The following is a 21,001-nucleotide window of genomic DNA, read 5'->3' as shown; positions in this document are numbered from 1 at the left end:
AATCGCATATGTATATATATATATTATATATATATATATATATATATATATATATATATATATATATATATATATATATATATATATATATATATATATATATATATATATATATATATATATATATATATAAGTATATGCATGTATTTAACTTTATTTTTAATAATATATTATATAAAATATAACCAATCAACCAACTATATCTAAACTGATAAATCACACTTTAATCGACATGCACTCGTATTCTCATTGACGTACTAGGCCTACACGCGTTACGGATGCAACGCGATAGAAGAAGTCCCACGCCATATTCAAGGGAAATAACTCTTGATTTAAGGGTTCTAGAAAGAACGATTATCATTATGTTCTGAAATTGTATAAACATACTGCAAAACAATCATTGTTTTAATCTAATTGTTTTTAGAAATCATAAATTGAGCTGCCACAAAGGTAACTAACGTAATTTAGTTTACACTCATTGGTGTGTAACTAGTATTTCCGTAAATATATCGTATTCGTGTTGTTGTCGTTAGGTGAACGCAGTTTGAGACGTCGATGGTAGATAAGATTGCAAACTTTTATTTATTGTCCATGGACCTGTTTCAGTGAGGGACCTGGTGGTTTCGTCTTTTTTGCGCAGGGCGCACATGAAGTCATTATGTTTGTAAAAGAACCACACTTTCTTTCTACGTCCGTTCGGACTAGCGTCGTTTGTACGTACATTTGAATATTCATATTGCTGACGTTGTTGACTTTTGCATGGGGAAGGAAACCAATGTGACGGTTCAATGTCTGTCATATTCACAGAAATGTTCGTAAAAATAAAGTTAAAACGAGTAAAGGAAACAAGATTGAACTTAACCCACTCATAAACGTTGTACATTTCTTAATACCCTTTTTTTTTAACGATTTTCAAACACTGTAATTTGAAAGAAAATTTAATTTTAAAAACTATTTTTGTCTGTTCTCAGTTGGAATGCTGGTCAACTCGCCTCAAAACCAGCTCATCCCCAACCAACTCACACCAACGTTTCGTCAACTTGCCCCAAACTTTACTGTCCATAAATAATTGTGATGAAATTAAAAATGGATGTCTACAACTTTGGTGTCATTTATTTATTAATATTAGAGTGAAACTTATTATAAGTATATGTTTTGTTGGACAACATACATGTTTTGATAAAACACTGAAAAGTTTTGTGTTAGAAAGCTTTTGCTATAAGCTATACTACTAAACGTTATACTAACCGAAACAGGTGACTTCAATAGGGATATTCGCCGTGACGTCACGAAAAATCACGTGACTGGACTGGTTGGCAAGACGGTACTTTCGCATGGCTGACTGATTCCTTTGTTATTATTTTATCTAGTAATCTCGTTGAAAGCAAAATGGTTGTATCTTGTGTGATCGATTGCACAAGCGGATTCGACAAGGATAACCCAAGGAGCTTTTTTCGCATCCCAAAGAAACCAGAACCCCGAAGAAAGCTTTGGATTACAGCCATAAAGCGCGTGTCTATCGTCGGACGTCAACAATGGGAACCTACAGATTACGATCGCGTTTGTTATCGTCACTTCATAACAGGTAAATTAATTGCCTACTTGCTTGCTTTGGATAAATGTAGCAATCTTTCAATTTATAACATGAACAATGAGCACTTTAAGGAGATATAGGTGCAAGTTAATATCACCGCCAGTACCCTCCCAACCCTTCTTGAATTGTTTTATTTTAATTTTATTTTTAATAAATAAAAAACCCCACAACTTCGGGCACAACTTTTCCCAACTTAACACATTAATTAAAAATATGATCTGAGATTAGTTTTCAAGAAACATCTAATTAGTTTTCGTTTTATTATTATTATTTTTTTTTTTTACTTCCCAAACTTCCAGTAAAAACAGATCATTTAAAAATAATTATCATTCCAGGAGAGAAGAGCAATGACAAGAATAACCCTGACTACATTCCCTCTGTGAACATGGGCTACAAGGACACTAAACCAAGTGGGGATCTGCGCCATGCTAGACACTGTCGATTGGAGGGCAGAGAATCCGAAAAAGGCAAGAAACAAGCAGCTTCTGCATTACTGGATTTGTCAAACACAGAAAATATATTGTGAGACACAAGCTGAAGGTACACAATCATTTATTTGCATATGTACATGTTTTATATTTTGGACATAATCTTTGCGAAATATTAATGTATCGTACAAATACATACAAATCAGGTATAATGTGAATCAAAAATCTAAATTATATACATGTATGTACATCGTGATAATATGTAAAAGTTGGAATAACTAACCCTCAGAGGCTTTTGTATTAGTCTGGTAAATTATTATGGACACTTCAAATTAACACTTAGTAAAATGATAATACATTTGTGAGTAAGTAACATGTATATAGTTCATTTATTAACAAAATGGTGAAAATGTAGAATAATATACAATGTATAATAGGTATTTTGAGGTGTATTTTAGGATTTGCATAATACTGAAGTATTACTTTTATCAATCCCTTAACATACATTTCTTTTTTCAGAATTGCGGCCACATGTCGACATACACAGTGGCTGTATTAAAAAAATTGCTGCCCTGCGAATAGAAAACCAGCAGCTATATGAAGAGTTAGGGAGACTTCAAACAGAGAATGCGATTTTAAAACAGAATGAAAGTCGACTGAGTTTTGAGGAGCAGATGACATCCAGTGATCAAAGAATTCAGTTTTATACAGGTCTACAGTCAAAAGCTCTATTTGTATGGCTGCTGTCATTTTGCTCCCCGGCACTTCCAGCGTGCAAAGTTCTAAGCCCAACATGTGTAATGATGTGTATAATAATGAAACTTAGGTTGAATCTCCAGCACCAGGACTTGGCGTATAGGTTCAGTGTGTCTGTGACCACAATATCCGACATTCTTAACCAGGAACTGCCAAAATTAGCAGAAAAACTTTCATTTCTGATTCAGTGGCCTGATAAAGACAGTCTCATAAGAAACATGCCTAATGTTATTAAAATAACCTACCCAAAATGTGTGAGCATCATTGATTGTTTTGAAGTTTTTAGTCAGAGACCCGGTCAACTTACAGCTAGGGCTCAAACATGGTCAAATTATAAACATAACAACACCATTAAATTTCTTGTGTCTATAACACCAACGGGGGCAAATGTGCGGATACATGTGGAACGAGCCATTGAAAGACTGAAAAACTGTAATATTTTGAGTAGCAGCATGAGTTTATACATGGTTCCACATGCAGACAGCATAGTCACAATCTGTTCAGCATTATGTAATTTACAACCAAAACTTCTTTCTGAGGTTTTTACCTGTATTATGGTTTCAAATGGTACATATTGTAATTCTCCTTTTTAGTTGCATGAAATGAGACTAAATAAATGTAACTTAAACAGAAAAAGAATATATTGCATTTTTTTAAATATAAATTAAATAAATAGTTTGGCATATTTCATTTGCTATTGTTATGATTTAGTCACAGCTGGCACAAAACCACTTTCCCCTAGGCTTTCTGTGAATGTTCACACACTTGTAATGGAACCACTGGTAGGGACAGTCGTCCTTGTCACATTTAATCATCCTACCATATTCCAGTTCGGAACAGATACACCATGTCTGATCACCATTGTCAACTTGCTTAATGCTTGATGTAGATACAGTCTGGTTTTCAAGTTCGCAAGTAACCAATTCATTTATTATGAAATTCTTTACAAATTGCTCACATTTTGTAATCATGCTTTGACAAAAGTCTACATCAATGGATAATCTTACGATGACCATACTTGGAGCTGGTTTACACTTAAGGAAAACAACAAAGTCACAATACTGGCATTCAGCAATATACATCTGAAGCTGCACTTGACTGTAAAACCTATGGTTTCTTTTAAGGTGCAGCGAGGTGTCTAGACAAAAGTCCTTATCAGTTGTTGCTGCATCCTGCACAGTCTTGTCCCTGTGTTTGAAAGGACATTTAATTTCCAACGTACCTTTACCGCAACACTGACAATTGATCATGCCATCAGGACTAGCTCCAAGAAATGGGTGATCAGTGTTAATAATAAAGCCTGATGCATTACAATGAAAATTGACATGTGACCCAGTCTGGTGTTTAATATAGTCTATTCTACATTCTTCCTCGTGGTCAATTCCCCACTTCACCGCCTCTTTTTTGGATAAATCATAGGTTGAATAACCGACAATACGTTTTACGAGATTATCTGGGGATGTTCTCTCTCTACGGGTCAAAATATCATGCGCTTTAGATGCAGTAACCCTGCCTTTTCTATGCTGGAACCAAAGGGGACTGATAGCTTGATTTTTGGTTGCCATTTCCAGATTGATAGCTTGCTGCTTAGTAATCATGTAGGAATCAAAGGTATTGTTTTCTGAAGTTGGTTCACTGAAACTTGTTAGCAATTTAGGGTATTTTGCATTTTGGGGATTCTTATCAATAAGGGGAATTTTTATCTGTTAGACCGGGTATGGAGACTGATGTGAAAAAAGAAGCATTTGGGACTAGGGAAAACAACTTGTGTAGATCTTCGGTAGGTGGTAAAGCTGCAGATCCACTTGCTTGAACTGTCTGGATCTCCTTTGTCCTCTTGCCTTTAATGTCGTGAGATATGTCAGTGATTGTTGTCGGAATTACCTGAAAATAAATGACCCACAAAGACGAGGAATACATTGTAAATCCAATATCAAAGAAAAAAACAATACTATATTTTAACCAAATACTACAATATACCGTAACAACATAGTTTGTAAAATGCCTGGGGCCTACCAGATATATGACCCAGCAAACACTAATGTAAAGGTTGTAAGCCCAGTGGGCTATCATATGCTATAGTTCATGGTAAAAGAGTGATCTATGAATTTGAATATCTTTAAAATTTAGATTAGCATAACATGTTGCTAGGCTATAACATTTCAGATACATTGCAGCCCTCGGGCAATCAGTCAAATATAAAATATCCAACCCTGAAAGTTTCTGCTCAAATTACCTTTTTTCGGAAAGTACTATTCCACTGACAGGCCTGACTAGTTGAGCTGGTTTGAGTCATACCCATCTTGACACCCATCTCAATCTTAAACAAGAGTGCTCCAACATGGCTGCACACTTCACCTAAGCTAAAATACAATAAGAAAATAATGTAAAACCTTGTTTGTTCGCATACTAATAACACTTTCGATATATGTATATGCTACATAAAAATGTATACCTATTATTATATCAGTTTATATGGTACAAAATTTTCAAAGAGGAAAGATACAGATGATATTTATTTTAAAAAAAGCAAGACACTCATTTTATCCATTTAGGAATGAAAGTTTAACAAAAGAATAAATGAACTTTTACTATAATTTAAAAAAATACCATGAAACAATGTTGACAATAAATGTACTACATGTAATATTAAGTGATTTATGTATACATTATCATTGCTGTAAATATCTTATGTGGTCTATAGTGTTGTGTAACCCTGTTAATTTTGTTAATAAAATATTCAGAACACATATATGATTTCTATGGTATTTAGACAACAAAGATCATACCCGGCCATACAGGTACAATGTGCACAGTAAACTGTGCCACTGTTTTTCTCCAAGTAAACCCATGGCTCATGGGGCTTGTCTCTCGCTCTCTGTGAAGGAGTCACCTTTGCTTTCATTGCCATGAATGGGCATTTATTGTCCACTGGATTCGACAGCACAACCTGCACATGCCCACTAACAACATACCTATAAAAAGAATTATAAATATAACGATTAATTGAATATAAGTTAAATGAAAACATAAAATTAAATACAATATTTGCAAACCAAGAACTTTTCAAGATCAGAGCCATTTTTTATACTTCAACTTATAGTGTATTGTTTAGAATATTCAGTTTCGCGCCCCCCCCCTCCCCCCCCAAAAAGAGCATGTTTTAATAATTCTCAAAACGCACATGCCGTTGGTGTTTGAAGTTGGCTGCTAGATTTAGTCAGGTTAGTACAATGTGTATGGGGGGGGGGGGGGGGGAGAGGTTATATATCTTTAACAAAGTGTGTTACACATGTATATACATCTTTTTCCTGCAATTATGCATAAAATCTACTATAATTTGTGTAACCAAGTACTTAAAATGGACATTATGGAAATGAAATTATAAAAATCATTAAAATCAAATTAATAAACGGACATATTAAATATTTACGTTAATACTTACTTGTATGCCTCCAACGATTTGTATGCTTTCATGGAATCTTTGTTGTAAATGGACGGCGTGTCGATTAAATACAGGTAAATATCACCAAAAGTCAAATCTGGCCAGTTGCTGGGATTCATGCTCCATTTTTCAGTTAAAATGTATGGATCTGGCAACGTTTTCGTTTCGCCATTATAAAGCAGCTTCTTGTAATACCGTTGTTTCGCTTCGTTGCCCAAGGAACTCGCATACGGTGATAGAGGGCCATTCATAACTAATTCCTTTGTGAACCGACTACTATTTGCTGTAATGAAAGAAATGGTTCTTGCCAACCAGTTTTACGCGCATGCGCCGTACTGTGTCATTTCCTGCTTCGGCGAACATCCCTATACCTAGTTAACAATATTTATCAATTATTGACCGTCATTGAGGGCAATATCAATTTCTTCGGTCCATAAAACATGATATTGCCCGAAATGCGGTCAATAATTGTTTTATTACATAATGTCATCCATAAGACTCATACATTCCTGCTTTGTTTATCAGAATCGAAATATGCCAACACATAATTTCCCGCAATGCCTTAAAACGAAGGGATTTAGTGACGTCACGTAATCCTATGACGTTGTATGACACGCAGTGGAATGCGGAAATAAACAGTTGAAACATTACTAAGACAAAAATCAAATTCGAGACATAACCAGCAAGAGTGTCAAAAATCATATTAAAAGCAAAATAAAACACAATTTAATGTGATAAATCTTAACATACATTTATACTGAACAGTTACTGATTACCTCCAAATGCATTTTTTTAATTTGCAACATAAAATCCTGAGAGTGCCGATTCCAACTGCATTTTGATGTATTATGTACGTTTCTAAATCTGCGAAACATTCCATACACAATTTGACGATTACTGACCTTGTTTTTGTCATGTTTGCGGAATTAAACTCAGTATGACTAAAGATGTCATCTTTTTGATGAAGGACAGCAAAGCGATTTGTCACAAGTTTGTGCTTGTTTACATTAGCGTTATTAGCAGTTGACATTGCATTACGTTACCTACTCATTAATTGGATAGAATTTTGTCTCATCTTCATTTTCATTGGTTAAATCTCCCAGGGCAATATCACTTTTGATGGACCGGTGAGACCGTCTTAGGGTAATACCACTATTTACAGACGGTCGTGTGACTGGTTTTCGACCAATAAGAATACAGATATATTCTCATTATGTAATAATTACTGCTGATGCATGCTACAGTTTTACGCACATGTGGTAAACTTAGCTACTTAGCCCAAGTTAGTGGCCAGTTTAATTAGTACTCATTTGAAGCATAGAGATACTAATAAAAAGGTAGCTATTTGGATAACAACTGTCTGTTTATAAATATTGATATGGTTTAGAACTGAATGCTTATGCTCACCGAAACTGGTTAACTCATGCTATTTATGTTTTAAGTCAAGAAAAATTAAAGCTGCATGCCCTAGTTCCATCCAGCGAAAATAAATTATAATTTGGTTAATCTACAAACCTGTAACACACTTAGATCACGTTTTTATCAAATGGAGTGAAAAAGCAGGTTTTATATCGATAAATACCATGGGAATCCCCATGTCCCAATTGCTTGAACTAATTTTGAATGTTAGTATTCTGATGTCACCGGTAGATGTCGCTCGAAGCACAAAAATGCCTACGTCACGACAAATTTCACAGAGTGCGCACAGACTTGGGGTGCGTTCGTTTCACCTCTCCTGGACATGTTCCAACTGTTCTGTCCTGGTTGTATCCCCTCTCCAGATATCGTAAGACTTGGCAAAATTATTGGTTTTAAGGGTTTGTAGCGTTTTGTATTGAGACACTTACTTGTCTGAACTTTATTGTTACTGAAAATGTTCATGAACTGTGAAAAAAAATCTCACAAATGAACAACAAGCAAACGACAACAAATCGGATGTTGATTGCGCGAACTGTGCACAAGAAAACAAACCGAACCAAAATGATAACGGTCACTTGGTATACCAACATCTGTGACGTTTACACAGGAAGATTCCCTCTAAAAATAGATTGGACCTCGCTTGCTTAACGGTTTTTTCTCGAGTGCGCTCAGCTTTTTAAGAAATACAAAAAATGCATTTCGTGGTTTTACAAACATCAGGATTACCAGGATTACCAAAAAGCACTTCAGGTGAATGGAAATGTGTATTCTAAATAATAAAATGTAAGTAAAGTGCAATTTTATTTGTGAAAAAATGGGTTTAATAGCGAAAAACAACGCCGTAATGGTTAACAACTAGCCGTAACTAGGGCGTGTCCCTTTAAATGAATATCCTATGATAATTGTTTTTTCGAATACTGTCAATTACTTAAATAAAATATAGAAATCTTTGACTGTCAGGGTTAGTTAGATAGGCTACATCTACCATCAGCTGATCCTGACTCTGAATACTCTGCCGTTCGAGAGCTAGAGAGACATTTGTATGCACATTATTATTTGTTATCAACAAACTTTGAAATTATCAATTTAAAGGTATTTAGCGTCAAAATTTGAATTTTTGTTGTATTAGAGTGGGAATCTTTGCCTACTGTGTGGTAGTCAACCATTCCATGTTTTCACTATAGAATAATCTTTGACCAGTGTTGTAGTTGAGAGAGCTATCATAACCGTCTAAATGTCTGTCTAGCTCCCAAATGATAGAGTACTCAGGCTACTGTCAACTCAGTATGCGGGTATCCCAGATTTGGGGATGGAAGCCATAAGATTATGAGTTAGAATCCCAAAATATTTGCATACATGTATATTACATACTTTTTACATTTCAGATGGAATCATTGTGCTCTAGTGGTGTCATTAAACATATTGAAACTAACTTTAACTTTTAACATTTCCGGCAGAATCCTAAAATAGATCCACTCATTCAGTGACCGGTATATATTTTTATTATTGTATATATATCAGTGACATGTATTACCTAAAATGTCCACGAGGTGATGAAAATTTTTCACCTGTTATTAGCAAGAATGCTCTTCAAAATCAGGTAAAAATCAATAAACATATTTTTATTTATTAAGCATTGCTTTTCATTCATTTGTTTACTCTTTCAGAAACATTGCACACAATGGCTTCAGGTGGAGATGAAGATAAAAATCCTCGACCACCCAAGGACATGATGAGCTTACTGGCCTACTGTGCAGGGGCTGGACAAAACCAGTCAAGTTCCTCACATCCAGGCAGCAATGAGCATGTATTAGATCCAGAAGTAAATAACTACATTTTCACTAATTCAGTAGCACATACATGTAACATTCAACCCCTGCAATTAAGAAAATGTCCACGGCAAAAAAAAGCAGTGAAATTTTTATTTAATATAGGCCACAACAAAATATGTGCTGTGGAGAATCAAACACTCCACGGAATTGCTGATTGCCGTGGGCAATTGCAGGGGTTGAACATTTTCGGCTGTGCTGTCCCAAACCTTTCACCAAGCATCAAAATAAATTCTGTAAACTGGGTGGTGGGTGGGTACTGTGTGCATATATAAATTCCTTGTTGTTCGCGCCCAATCTAAGATCATGAATTTTACACATTATTGTCCAGGTTAAATTGTGCTTAAGCAGGGCTTCTAGAATACAGTAGCTTGATGGCTAGTGCTTTTTATTGTCGGGCTAGTAAAACGTTATTCTCACGATGCCTGACGGCTGTGGAAAAAAACTCGACCTGGAAACAAACCCAGGACTTCATCAGCCTTAAAAGTCGGTGACTTAACTAAAAGATCACCAAGGTTGCCTGACCCATCACATCTCATTTGAATATGATACTAAGTTACATACACATCAGTCTTTCAGTATTATATATTACACAGACATTACCCCAGTAACAGTTTCATCAAACTGACATGGTCTTAAAGGTGTAGATCCTAGTTTCAGCCCATGAAAATGGGGCACCAAGTTTAGTTCATCTACAAACCTGCAAAACATTGGATACGGTTATAGCAGAAAGAAGCTAAAGTCTGTGATGTTTAAATGGGGAAATACCGTCGAAAAAGAACTAGAGCTTGTCTCAAAAACAATTATTTTTCAGACGAACATGTGTTTTTAGAATTATGAAAAGAATGTATTTTAGGGTATTGCAAAAACCTGGGTGACCAGAGCCACTTCAGGTGTACAAAAATTAACATTCTAAATAGTAAAATGTAAGTACTTTTAATTTAAATGACAAAAAACGGCTTTAATAGTAAAAATGTGTCGTGGTGTTTAAAAGCTATGGTCTGTCACTTCAATGGTTAACAACATCTATAGAAATAAAAATAACAGGGAGTTCATTATTTTTTTAAAGTTTGGAACTGTTTGAGAAATGTGGGAAGCTATATCTATTGAGTACAGTGAGATGTATAATTTTGTAAGAATGCAAAGTAGGCAGCAGTGAAAACAGCCTTAGCCATCAAAAGTCACTGCTTTCTGCCTGTTAATAAACACTGTAAAATAAGTGTCTGATTGTCTCCTGTTCTGTTCTCAGAGAAAGGAATGGTTACAAGAAGCCTTGAAGGGCCTATCTTCTGATCACATACAGCAAATGCAAGCCTGCATCGATGTTATTAAAACAAAAGGATCAGACGATGATTTCATTGAACGACAGACACAAGCTTTGGAGGAACTCATTGATTGCTGCGACAAGATAGACTTTGCTATTGGTAAGATTTAAAAAAAACATATTTTGATATTTGGCCATTCATATTAAATAAAGTTGTACTAGTAAGGAAAGGTGGAAAGAAATATGTTCAAGATCATCAATGAACCTTGCAATTGTTGAGTTGTGTGTGTGTATATATATATCTATGGGTAAATATGATATTTTTTAGGACTGGTATTCCAAATATTTTGCATCTTCATTATTACACTGTGTTAAGATTTTAATTCTGAGGCCACACATTTTTTATTCTATGTTTTACGGGCCTACCAACATGAATTTCCTTGATTTAGAATAAAAATAATTTTGAAAAAGGTAATTTTTTGTATTGTTCCCAATACCATCAGTTTATTACTGCACATGTTAAATAAAACTTCAAATAACTGTTGTCACTAGATGAAAGTAGTGTTAACAGGTTAAGTAATGTTGCATAGGGAGTATTAATTATTTTAAAAAAAACAAGTACATGTATATTATGTGACATTGGGATTTCCTGGTATTTTAATTTTATTTTTATTCCGATTCCCAACATTGTTTTGTGTAAGAATTAGGCTGTAAAAAAAATAAAAAATGAACTTAATGTTTAATGGCACTCCAGCATGAAAAAGACATCAACTATTGGGTGTGAAACAATGGTAAATTATGATAATTACACACATTTATTTTAACTGTATAACTCATAATTAATAAATGTATAATTAAAGAGACATTCCTGAGTTTGCTGCATTGTTTAAGATGTTATCAGACTAACAGACCTTTTAACGATTGTAATTAAATATCAAACATATTTTTCTGCATAAAATATTAGTGGCTGTGTATTAAAAATGTTTCTGATCGTTCTAATGTTTGTAGTAGGTTAAATTTCATTTTATTTCCTAAAATATGTTTTTTCATACATACGAAATTATTTGCAGACAAAATCCAGTTTGGGCTGCTTACAAATATTAAGACAACCAGAAACACATTGAATATACAGACACTGATATTCTAAACAAAAAATTATATTTAATATGGAAGTTTAATTGTAGAAATATTTTATTAGTCAGAAACATCTTACAGTGCAGCAAACTCAGGAATGTCCCTTTAAGTTAACCTTTAATGGGTCAGGTACAGTAAAAACTGTTTTATAAAAATGGCCTCAACACATTACAAACATAATGCTTGCTAATTATATGTGCAATGACCCCATTGCAGATTTTCACAAGATCAATGGATTTCAGATATTTCCGATTGTCTTGCACCATGAAGAAGCTGAGCTGAGATCGCTAGGAGCTGAACTGATTGCTGTTCTCGTTCAGAACAACCCGTACTGTCAGAACGCTGTCCTTAGTGCTAACCTGTTGCCCTTGTTACTGGAGTTACTTGACAAGGACGAAAATAGCACTGTTCGCGTTAAGGCACTGTATGCTGTATCATGTGAGTTATTCTTCACTGTGATAATTTCCACTGGCCCAGACCAAAATATCACTAGCCAAGACCAAGGGCAAGTGCATTTGTAAAACCCTGAAATTTTCAGATCGATCGATTCCATTGATAAATGATAGTTCTAAATAAAGAATAGAAACTAACATGACCAGATAACTGTGTAAAATTATTTTAGCTTATGTCCTAAAACTTTTGTGAGAATGAAAAATCTGTTATGCAAAAAGAGACTTGCACTAGCGATGCATAAACATTTTTTAGAAGCGTACATGTAGCTGCTGTTGTAATGGTTTTTGTAGCTCAAACAGGATTTTACTTCCTAATATTGTTTTAATTTACATATGAAATATTGTAATGTATCCACTTGTAAAATATAGGGAGAGGTCTTAATCTAGGCTAAACCTGTTGACCAATCACATTGTAATATTTGAATAAATATTATTTAAACCACATATTGGAAAGTGAAATCTGATTTGAGCTACTTCAAAATTTGTACAAACAAAAATACAACAGATAAGCAGACAATTATAGTGTGTCCAATAAATGTTTTGTCAGTATATTCATTATTTATTTTTATTTAAATTAATTTGTTTTAACCTAAAAATGTTTTAAAATAATTGTTTTATCATTGCAGGTTTGTGTCGCGATTCACAAGATGCACAAAAAGTCTTTACAGACTGTGATGGTTTCTCGGTGCTTATGAGAGCAATGCAAAGTGATGTCGAGAAACTCGTAATCAAGGCTGCATTTTTTTTGTGTCACATGTGCATTGACCAACCAGTGCTTAAAGGTCATTAATCAATTGTATACTACAGTAGTTTGTTTACAATTCCAAATTGATACACTAACAGCAAAAATTATTTACAGTTGCTTAATTTTATACCCTTCAAAAATGTTGTGCAAAAAGTGTTTTAAGTTGCCAAAGTAGTTCCGAGCAAATGTTGAGGGCAACAAAAGGAATTCTTGTTAAATGACATCTCAGCATATTTTAAACAACAATATGGCAGAAAAACTACTGCTGTCATGTAGGTTTTACCTGCTTGATAACAGCAAGGGATCTGCATTTGTATTATATGCAGTTTCCCACAGACAGGATATCACATACCACAGCCTTTGAATTACTAGTTATGGTGCATTGGCTGGAACAAAAAATATCCCAGTGGTCTACTGCCAGATATTGATCCTAGATCGACCATACATCAGGCGAGCGCTTTACCACTGGGCTATGACCCGCCCCAATTATTGTTGGGGGTGGGGGTGGGGGTGGGACGCAGCCTAGTAGTAAAGCACTCGCTCGATGCACAGTAGTTTTTTGATCAATTCCCGTCGGTGGGCCCATTGGGATATTTCTCGTTCCAGCAAGTGCATCACGACTGATATATCAAAGGCTGTGGTATGTACTGCCCTGTCTGTGGGATGGTACATATAATAGATCCCTTGCTGCTACCGTATATCTTCGCCTGTAAGTCGATCTCGGCTATAAGTCGAGTCCCTAATTTCAAGCCCTGAAAACTTATTTTTTTTATTGACCCGTTTATAAGTCGACCCATGAAAAACAACTTATAAATATTGAAATATTTCTTATTTTCAGCACATGAGAACAATAATGTACAATATTTGAACAAAAGAAAATTATTTTACAAACTTCGGTTTTCACGTTTTGTACATCGCAATATAATCAGACTATTCCAATCAAACTATCATTATTACATAGCATCAAAACAAAATATTCCCTTAGTAGAGAGTGAAAGCTGTTTGACTGTTACTGTATGGTACTATACAGATGGTTTTGTGCACAGACAACAACTTTATTTATAAACACTGACAACAGATCACTACGATAAAACTGAAAGTATCACATTTTGCCGCCATATTAATACATGTAAGGAGGATAACTCTGGAAAGTACACTGGTTTTTGTACCAAATGATGTGTGTCCCTATTGCTCTAGTGAACTGCAGAGATCAGTCTATTTTAAGGGAACGCTCAGTAATATTCATGAAGTTAATCACCGACAAAACATTGTTTGAACAACCATTAATGCCAGTGACCAGATTTCAAAATAAACTCCGTCAACAGGTAGTTAGTATTGTTTACATTTTTACTATTAGTGATGACTGTTAATTTAACTAAGTGGACTGTTGTCTTGGCATGTGAGAGATCGCACGCCTTTTCGCATAACCAAAACCGTTCTAATGCCAAAAACAATAGGTTATAAAAAATAAATGTGTCAAATTAACATATTTGAGTATAAATACATGGCATACTTCAACAATAAAACTTGTAAAATAATCCCCAAAACAGTAATATTTTTTGGTGAAATTTTTTTACCCTCCTATAAGTCGACCCCCCAAGTTATAAAATAATTTTTGGGTGAAAAAAATTCGACTTATAGGCGAAGATATACGGTAATCAAAAAGAGTAGCCCATGAAGTGCCGACAGCAGGTTTCCTCTCAATATCTGTGTGGTCCGTAACCATATGTCTGACGCCATATAACCGTAAATAAAATGTGTTGAGTGCGTCGTTAAATAAACCATTTTCTTCCTATTATTGTTAGGAGACAGAAAAAAGGTCACTGCTTAGAACAAGTATATGATCAACCTGTAAGCAGACAGGCAAGGGGCAGAGTGTAAAAAAGGTCACTGCTTAGAACAAGTATATGATCAACCTGTAAGCAGACAGGCAAGGGGCAGAGTGTAAAAAAGGTCACTGCTTAGAACAAGTATATGATCAACCTGTAAGCAGACAGGCAAGGGGCAGAGTGTAAAAAAGGTCACTGCTTAGAACAAGTATATGATCAACCTGTAAGCAGACAGGCAAGGGGCAGAGTGTAAAAAAGGTCACTGCTTAGAACAAGTATATGATCAACCTGTAAGCAGACAGGCAAGGGGCAGAGTGTAAAAAAGGTCACTGCTTAGAACAAGTATATGATCAAGGTCCTGTAAGCAGACAGGCAAGGGGCAGAGTGTAAAAAAGGTCCTGTAAGCAGACAGGCAAGGGGCAGAGTGTAAAAAAGGTCACTGCTTAGAACAAGTATATGATCAACCTGTAAGCAGACAGGCAAGGGGCAGAGTGTAAAAAAGGTCACTGCTTAGAACAAGTATATGATCAACCTGTAAGCAGACAGGCAAGGGGCAGAGTGTAAAAAAGGTCACTGCTTAGAACAAGTATATGATCAACCTGTAAGCAGACAGGCAAGGGGCAGAGTGTAAAAAAGGTCACTGCTTAGAACAAGTATATGATCAACCTGTAAGCAGACAGGCAAGGGGCAGAGTGTAAAAAAGGTCACTGCTTAGAACAAGTATATGATCAACCTGTAAGCAGACAGGCAAGGGGCAGAGTGTAAAAAAGGTCACTGCTTAGAACAAGTATATGATCAACCTGTAAGCAGACAGGCAAGGGGCAGAGTGTAAAAAAGGTCACTGCTTAGAACAAGTATATGATCAACCTGTAAGCAGACAGGCAAGGGGCAGAGTGTAAAAAAGGTCACTGCTTAGAACAAGTATATGATCAACCTGTAAGCAGACAGGCAAGGGGCAGAGTGTAAAAAAGGTCACTGCTTAGAACAAGTATATGATCAACCTGTAAGCAGACAGGCAAGGGGCAGAGTGTAAAAAAGGTCACTGCTTAGAACAAGTATATGATCAACCTGTAAGCAGACAGGCAAGGGGCAGAGTGTAAAAAAGGTCACTGCTTAGAACAAGTATATGATCAACCTGTAAGCAGACAGGCAAGGGGCAGAGTGTAAAAAAGGTCACTGCTTAGAACAAGTATATGATCAACCTGTAAGCAGACAGGCAAGGGGCAGAGTGTAAAAAAGGTCACTGCTTAGAACAAGTATATGATCAACCTGTAAGCAGACAGGCAAGGGGCAGAGTGTAAAAAAGGTCACTGCTTAGAACAAGTATATGATCAACCTGTAAGCAGACAGGCAAGGGGCAGAGTGTAAAAAAGGTCACTGCTTAGAACAAGTATATGATCAACCTGTAAGCAGACAGGCAAGGGGCAGAGTGTAAAAAAGGTCACTGCTTAGAACAAGTATATGATCAACCTGTAAGCAGACAGGCAAGGGGCAGAGTGTAAAAAAAAACAGGGCTAATAAAGGATATTCAGGATATTGATGATCAATTTAACATAATTTATATTAACATAATCTAGTATTTTCTGTTTTGCTTCTTTTTGAACAACTTTTGAACTTTTATACTGCATGTAATAGGAATACTAATATTTCATATTCATGTACTTCATTGGACAAGCATCCATCCATTCATTCGTTTATTTATCCTTCAATCCATCCATCCATCCATTAATTCGAGGATCTATTTGTTTGTAGATATACTATGTGATAATGGGATGATAGACTAGCTCGTGGGTCACCTGTCTGAGGAACACACGGCAACACACGAGCAATTACTAATGATTGTCACCATCCATCCATTAATTCGAGGATCTATTTGTTTGTAGATATACTATGTGATATTGGGATGATAGACTAGCTCGTGGGTCACCTGTCTGAGGAACACACAGCAACATACGAGCATGTGATGAGTGCATTACTAATGATTGTCACCATCCATCCATTAATTCGAGGATCTATTTGTTTGTAGATATACTATGTGATATTGGGATGATAGACTAGCTCGTGGGTCACCTGTCTGAGGAACACACAGCAAAACACGAGCATGCGATGGGTGCGTTACTAACGATTGTCACCGTCCATCCATCCATCCATTAATTCCAGGTTCTGTTTGTTTGTAGATATACTATGTGATATTGGGATGATTGACCAGCTGGTGGGTCATCTGTCTGAGGAACACACGGCAACACACGAACACGTGATGGGTGCATTACTAACAATCGTCACCAACCATGACCGGGCACTGCAGGAGGCACAGAAACCACACCTAAACCTCGTGGATCTGTTAACACGGAGAATAGAAGAAATAGCCAATGTTCCAGAGTTCCAGGTACTAAGGTCATTCCAGTCTAGTGGCAGGGTATTTGCACATAATGCAAGTCAGTAGAATGAAGTCGTCTGTTAGGTGTTTGACCACATTTATTTATATTTGGTTTAAACCTTCTGAGACTGTTATTTTTAGTATGAGATTGCCCAGAGTTTTTTGGGTTTTTTAAAGATTTAAAACTTTTTACCTGTAGGCCTACCATATTTGATAATTGATGTAAATATATTTGATCTGTGTGCTTACAATTTTCAGAGAATGTGGCAAATATCCATATTGTAAATGAGTATGAAATATTAAAATTACTTTTTAGACAGTTCCTTATTCAGTAGGGTTATCTTCTCCTTTTTCTTTTCTTTTTCCTTTTTTTTTTTTTGAGGAGAGGGGTTACTTAGCTTTGTTACTTACAATTTTTAACCTATTTTAACACTATTTAACCTATGCACCTAAACGTTTCACTGAAGGTAGCAAATATTCATATAATAATGGGTGTGAAATACCAAAGTTACATTCCTCTTTAACTCTTTAAAATAATTCTATATGTAATTTTAGGGTTTTGGTTTTCAAGTCACTTAGAAAGAAACAACCCACTTTTCACTACATAGTTACTAGTTTTATTATTAGAGATGTTTTGGATGGGATGTGAAGTGATATAACTCTGGTGTACAAGCTAGCCATGTAAATCGTGTGCCAAATGCATGGGCTGTCTTCAACCGATATCATCAATAACTGAGTCGGGTTAAAGACACAGTCCTCATAGCTGTTGGCCTATTAAATGGCACAACAAAATATTGCCTGAAAACACACACATTTTAATTGTACCAAAACATACTTTTATTCAAACCGTTCATAGTCGTCACATTAATGGTATTTTGTTATTATATAGTTGAGTTACAGCTAGATTACAGTACTGATGGAAATAAATAAGGGAACACACCAACAACACCAACAATAAAGAATGACTGCAACACAACACCTACATTCTGTCAGAAAGTCAACTGTGTTATTGACATTCAGTCCCATATCACTTTTTGTATTTTATACTGACATTATGATGCTAATAGTGAATTAAGTTTGGTCTGTAGTACCAAGTGTTCCCTTTAATGTATGGGTTTTTGTTTACCGTAGTATATAATGAAAAAAGTAACTTGTTAACCTTTAGCCAGCATTATCTAAGCATATACTGGCCTCGGTGGCGTCATGGTTAGGCCATCGGTCTACAGGCTGGTAGTTACTGGGTTTGGATCCCAGGGATTTTTAATCCAGATACAGACTCTAAACCCTGAGTAAGTGCTCCGCAAGGCTCAGTGGTAAGTGTAAACCACTTGCACCAACCAGTGATCCATAACTGGTTCAACAAAGGCCATGGTTTGTGCTATCCTGCCTATGGGAAGCACAAATAAAGATCCCTTGCTGCCTGTTGTAAAAGAGTAGCCTATGTGGCAACAGCGGGTTTCCTCTAAAAAACAGTGTCAGAATGACCATTATGTTTGATGTCCAATAGCCGATGATAAGATAAAAAATCAATGTGCTCTAGTGGCATCGTTAAATAAAAACAAACTTTATCTAAGCATACACATATGTATACACAATATGGTTATTTCAATGACTTAATTCATGTGACTCACTCCAGTTCCATTTCTTTATGAATCTACAGAAAGTCAAACAGCATATACACTACCTGCACAATTTTAATAGAACCAGCTGAAATGGATGTGTTTTATATATGAAGGGTCCACAGGAATAACCTGTTATGTCACACTTTTGGACATCATAGGTTATTCTCTTGGACATCCCAATGTTTTATTTATAAACCTGGTTTATTTTCCTTTTTCAGGAGGAAACCGAATATGCTGAAGGTTTATTAAAGTTGCTGATTAACACGCAACAAAGTAATAGTGGGTGTGCTGCCACAAGATAGCACCTTGATCAAACATGGTCAGTAGATATATTCACACAATATTAATTATATTAATTTGTAGAATAAATTTTTTTTTGATCATATTGTTTTTATATTTTTAGTCTGCTTCTATTTGGGAATATTGTTATATCATCTCAAGAGAAATGTTTGAAGATGAAAATTTATTGTGTGTTTGTCATCCAGTTATGATACAACTCTTCTTGTCCAGTCTCCAGCTCTGTTGATATCAACACTGCTAGGAATTAAGCTAGACTGAGGCAGCACGTGCTCACTATAGAACCTAGAGTTGTGTTGTGGTAGTTTTGGATTTGTTACACACCTGGGGCCTAATGTACTAAACTCTTGCAACTTTGCGCAATGGTAAAAGACTTGCAAAGAGGATGCTTTGTTGTCTAGCAGAGCCTAAGAGACATTTGTGAATTAGGCCAGTTTGATATTTATGCCATCACATGGTAATATTAAACATTTTCTGGAAATCATTTTAAAAGACATATTGTGGTGCACCATGACTTTGACATCAGCCAGTGAACGTTTTGCTGATATTCGTCAACTATTTGATTTACAGTGAAGTGCATAAACCCGTCGAGCGGCTATTTTTTTTGCTCGGTTTGGCCGAGCTAGACCAGCCACAAACTGTCCACTGAAGTTAACATATACTAATTGGGCCGATGATATACACTAATTGGGCCGATGATATACATACAAGTTATTTGGTTTAGTACTACCATTACTATACATGTATACCGTATACAAATAATGGGAAGGAACCACTTATAACAATTGCCTTTTATAAATAAAAAATTACAAAATGCATCAAAGCAGTTGCAAGTTTGAAGTAGACTAGAAGGAACCGATCGTTACAGACTGCAGTTATGCCGACACCCGTCAGTGCAACATGTCATTGGTAGTGTAATTTCCTTCAGACAGTGTAAACTGTGTACTGACAATAAAAAAAAAAAAAAAATTCACCTATAAAATAAAAAGGAGGGGGGGGGGGGGGGGGGGCAGGATGTAGCCCAGTTTTAAAATGTTCGCTTGATGTGCTGTCGGTCTGGGATCGATCCCCATCGGTAGGCCCATTGGGCTATTTCTCGTTCCAGCCAGTGCACCACGACTGGTATTTCAAAGGTCGTGGTATGTGCTATCCTGTCTGTGGGATGGTGCATATAAAAGATTCCTTGCTGCCAGTCGAAAAATAGTAGTGAATTAAGTGGCGACAGCAGGTTTTCTCTTTCAATATCTGTGTGGTCCTTAACTATATGTCCGACGCCATATAACCGTAAATAAAATGTGTGGAGTGCATTGTTAAATAAAACATTTTCTTTCTTCCTATAAAAAAAATAAACTTTTCCTGTTTAAGAGTGTTATTTGTACAGTCATATCATGTTAATATAGTATAATACAAAAGCATAGTAGGGTATATTGCTTAGTACATGTACTTTGAGAGAGATGTAAAATATACAATTCAAAGACACACTGAACTGCAAGGGATGAAGGAAGAAATTTTGTATTTGACGATGCACTCGGCTCATTTTAACTACTGTTATATGGCGTCGGACATAAAGAGTTATGGATCATAGATAATGAGAGAAAACCCACTGTCGCCATGCAATAAGCCACTCATTTTCAATTAGCAAGAGATCCTTTATATGTGCCATCTCACAAACAGGATGTTACATCCATTGTACAGCACTAGCTGGAATGAAAGGTAACCAAATTGGCCCACTGACGATTGATCCTAGACCGACCGAACATCATTCACTACTGGTAAGGAAGGAAAGATATACACTCAACACATTTTATTT

At 35.8% G+C, this 21,001-nt stretch overlaps 1 protein-coding gene across 6 annotated transcripts in view; it reads left to right on the top strand.

Moving 5' to 3' along the window:
- The first annotated feature begins 326 nt into the window (after nt 1-326).
- Nucleotides 327-21,001, top strand: part of LOC121380690 (hsp70-binding protein 1-like) — a 30,397-nt gene continuing 9,722 nt past the window's right edge. For 2 of the 6 annotated variants that reach the window (XM_041509638.1, XM_041509639.1), the window contains exons 1-7: nt 529-713; nt 9,310-9,464; nt 10,721-10,895; nt 12,086-12,307; nt 12,948-13,103; nt 17,073-17,281; nt 19,113-19,213. In XM_041509638.1, the coding sequence (XP_041365572.1) occupies nt 9,324-9,464; nt 10,721-10,895; nt 12,086-12,307; nt 12,948-13,103; nt 17,073-17,281; nt 19,113-19,196 (987 nt within the window). In that variant the 5' untranslated portion in view covers nt 529-713; nt 9,310-9,323 and the 3' untranslated portion in view covers nt 19,197-19,213. Of the gene's footprint in view, nt 451-527; nt 714-1,370; nt 1,586-1,929; nt 2,135-2,541; nt 3,489-9,309; nt 9,465-10,720; nt 10,896-12,085; nt 12,308-12,947; nt 13,104-17,072; nt 17,282-19,112; nt 19,278-21,001 lie in introns of those variants that run through there. The other 4 variants (XM_041509637.1, XM_041509640.1, XM_041509636.1 and 1 more) reach the window with 4 other exon arrangements.

Source organism: Gigantopelta aegis, chromosome 9 (assembly GCF_016097555.1).
Source record: "Gigantopelta aegis isolate Gae_Host chromosome 9, Gae_host_genome, whole genome shotgun sequence".
NCBI lineage: Eukaryota > Metazoa > Mollusca > Gastropoda > Neomphalida > Peltospiridae > Gigantopelta > Gigantopelta aegis.
Note: the sequence above shows the minus strand (reverse complement) of the source record. Positions and strands in the feature narration are given on the sequence as shown.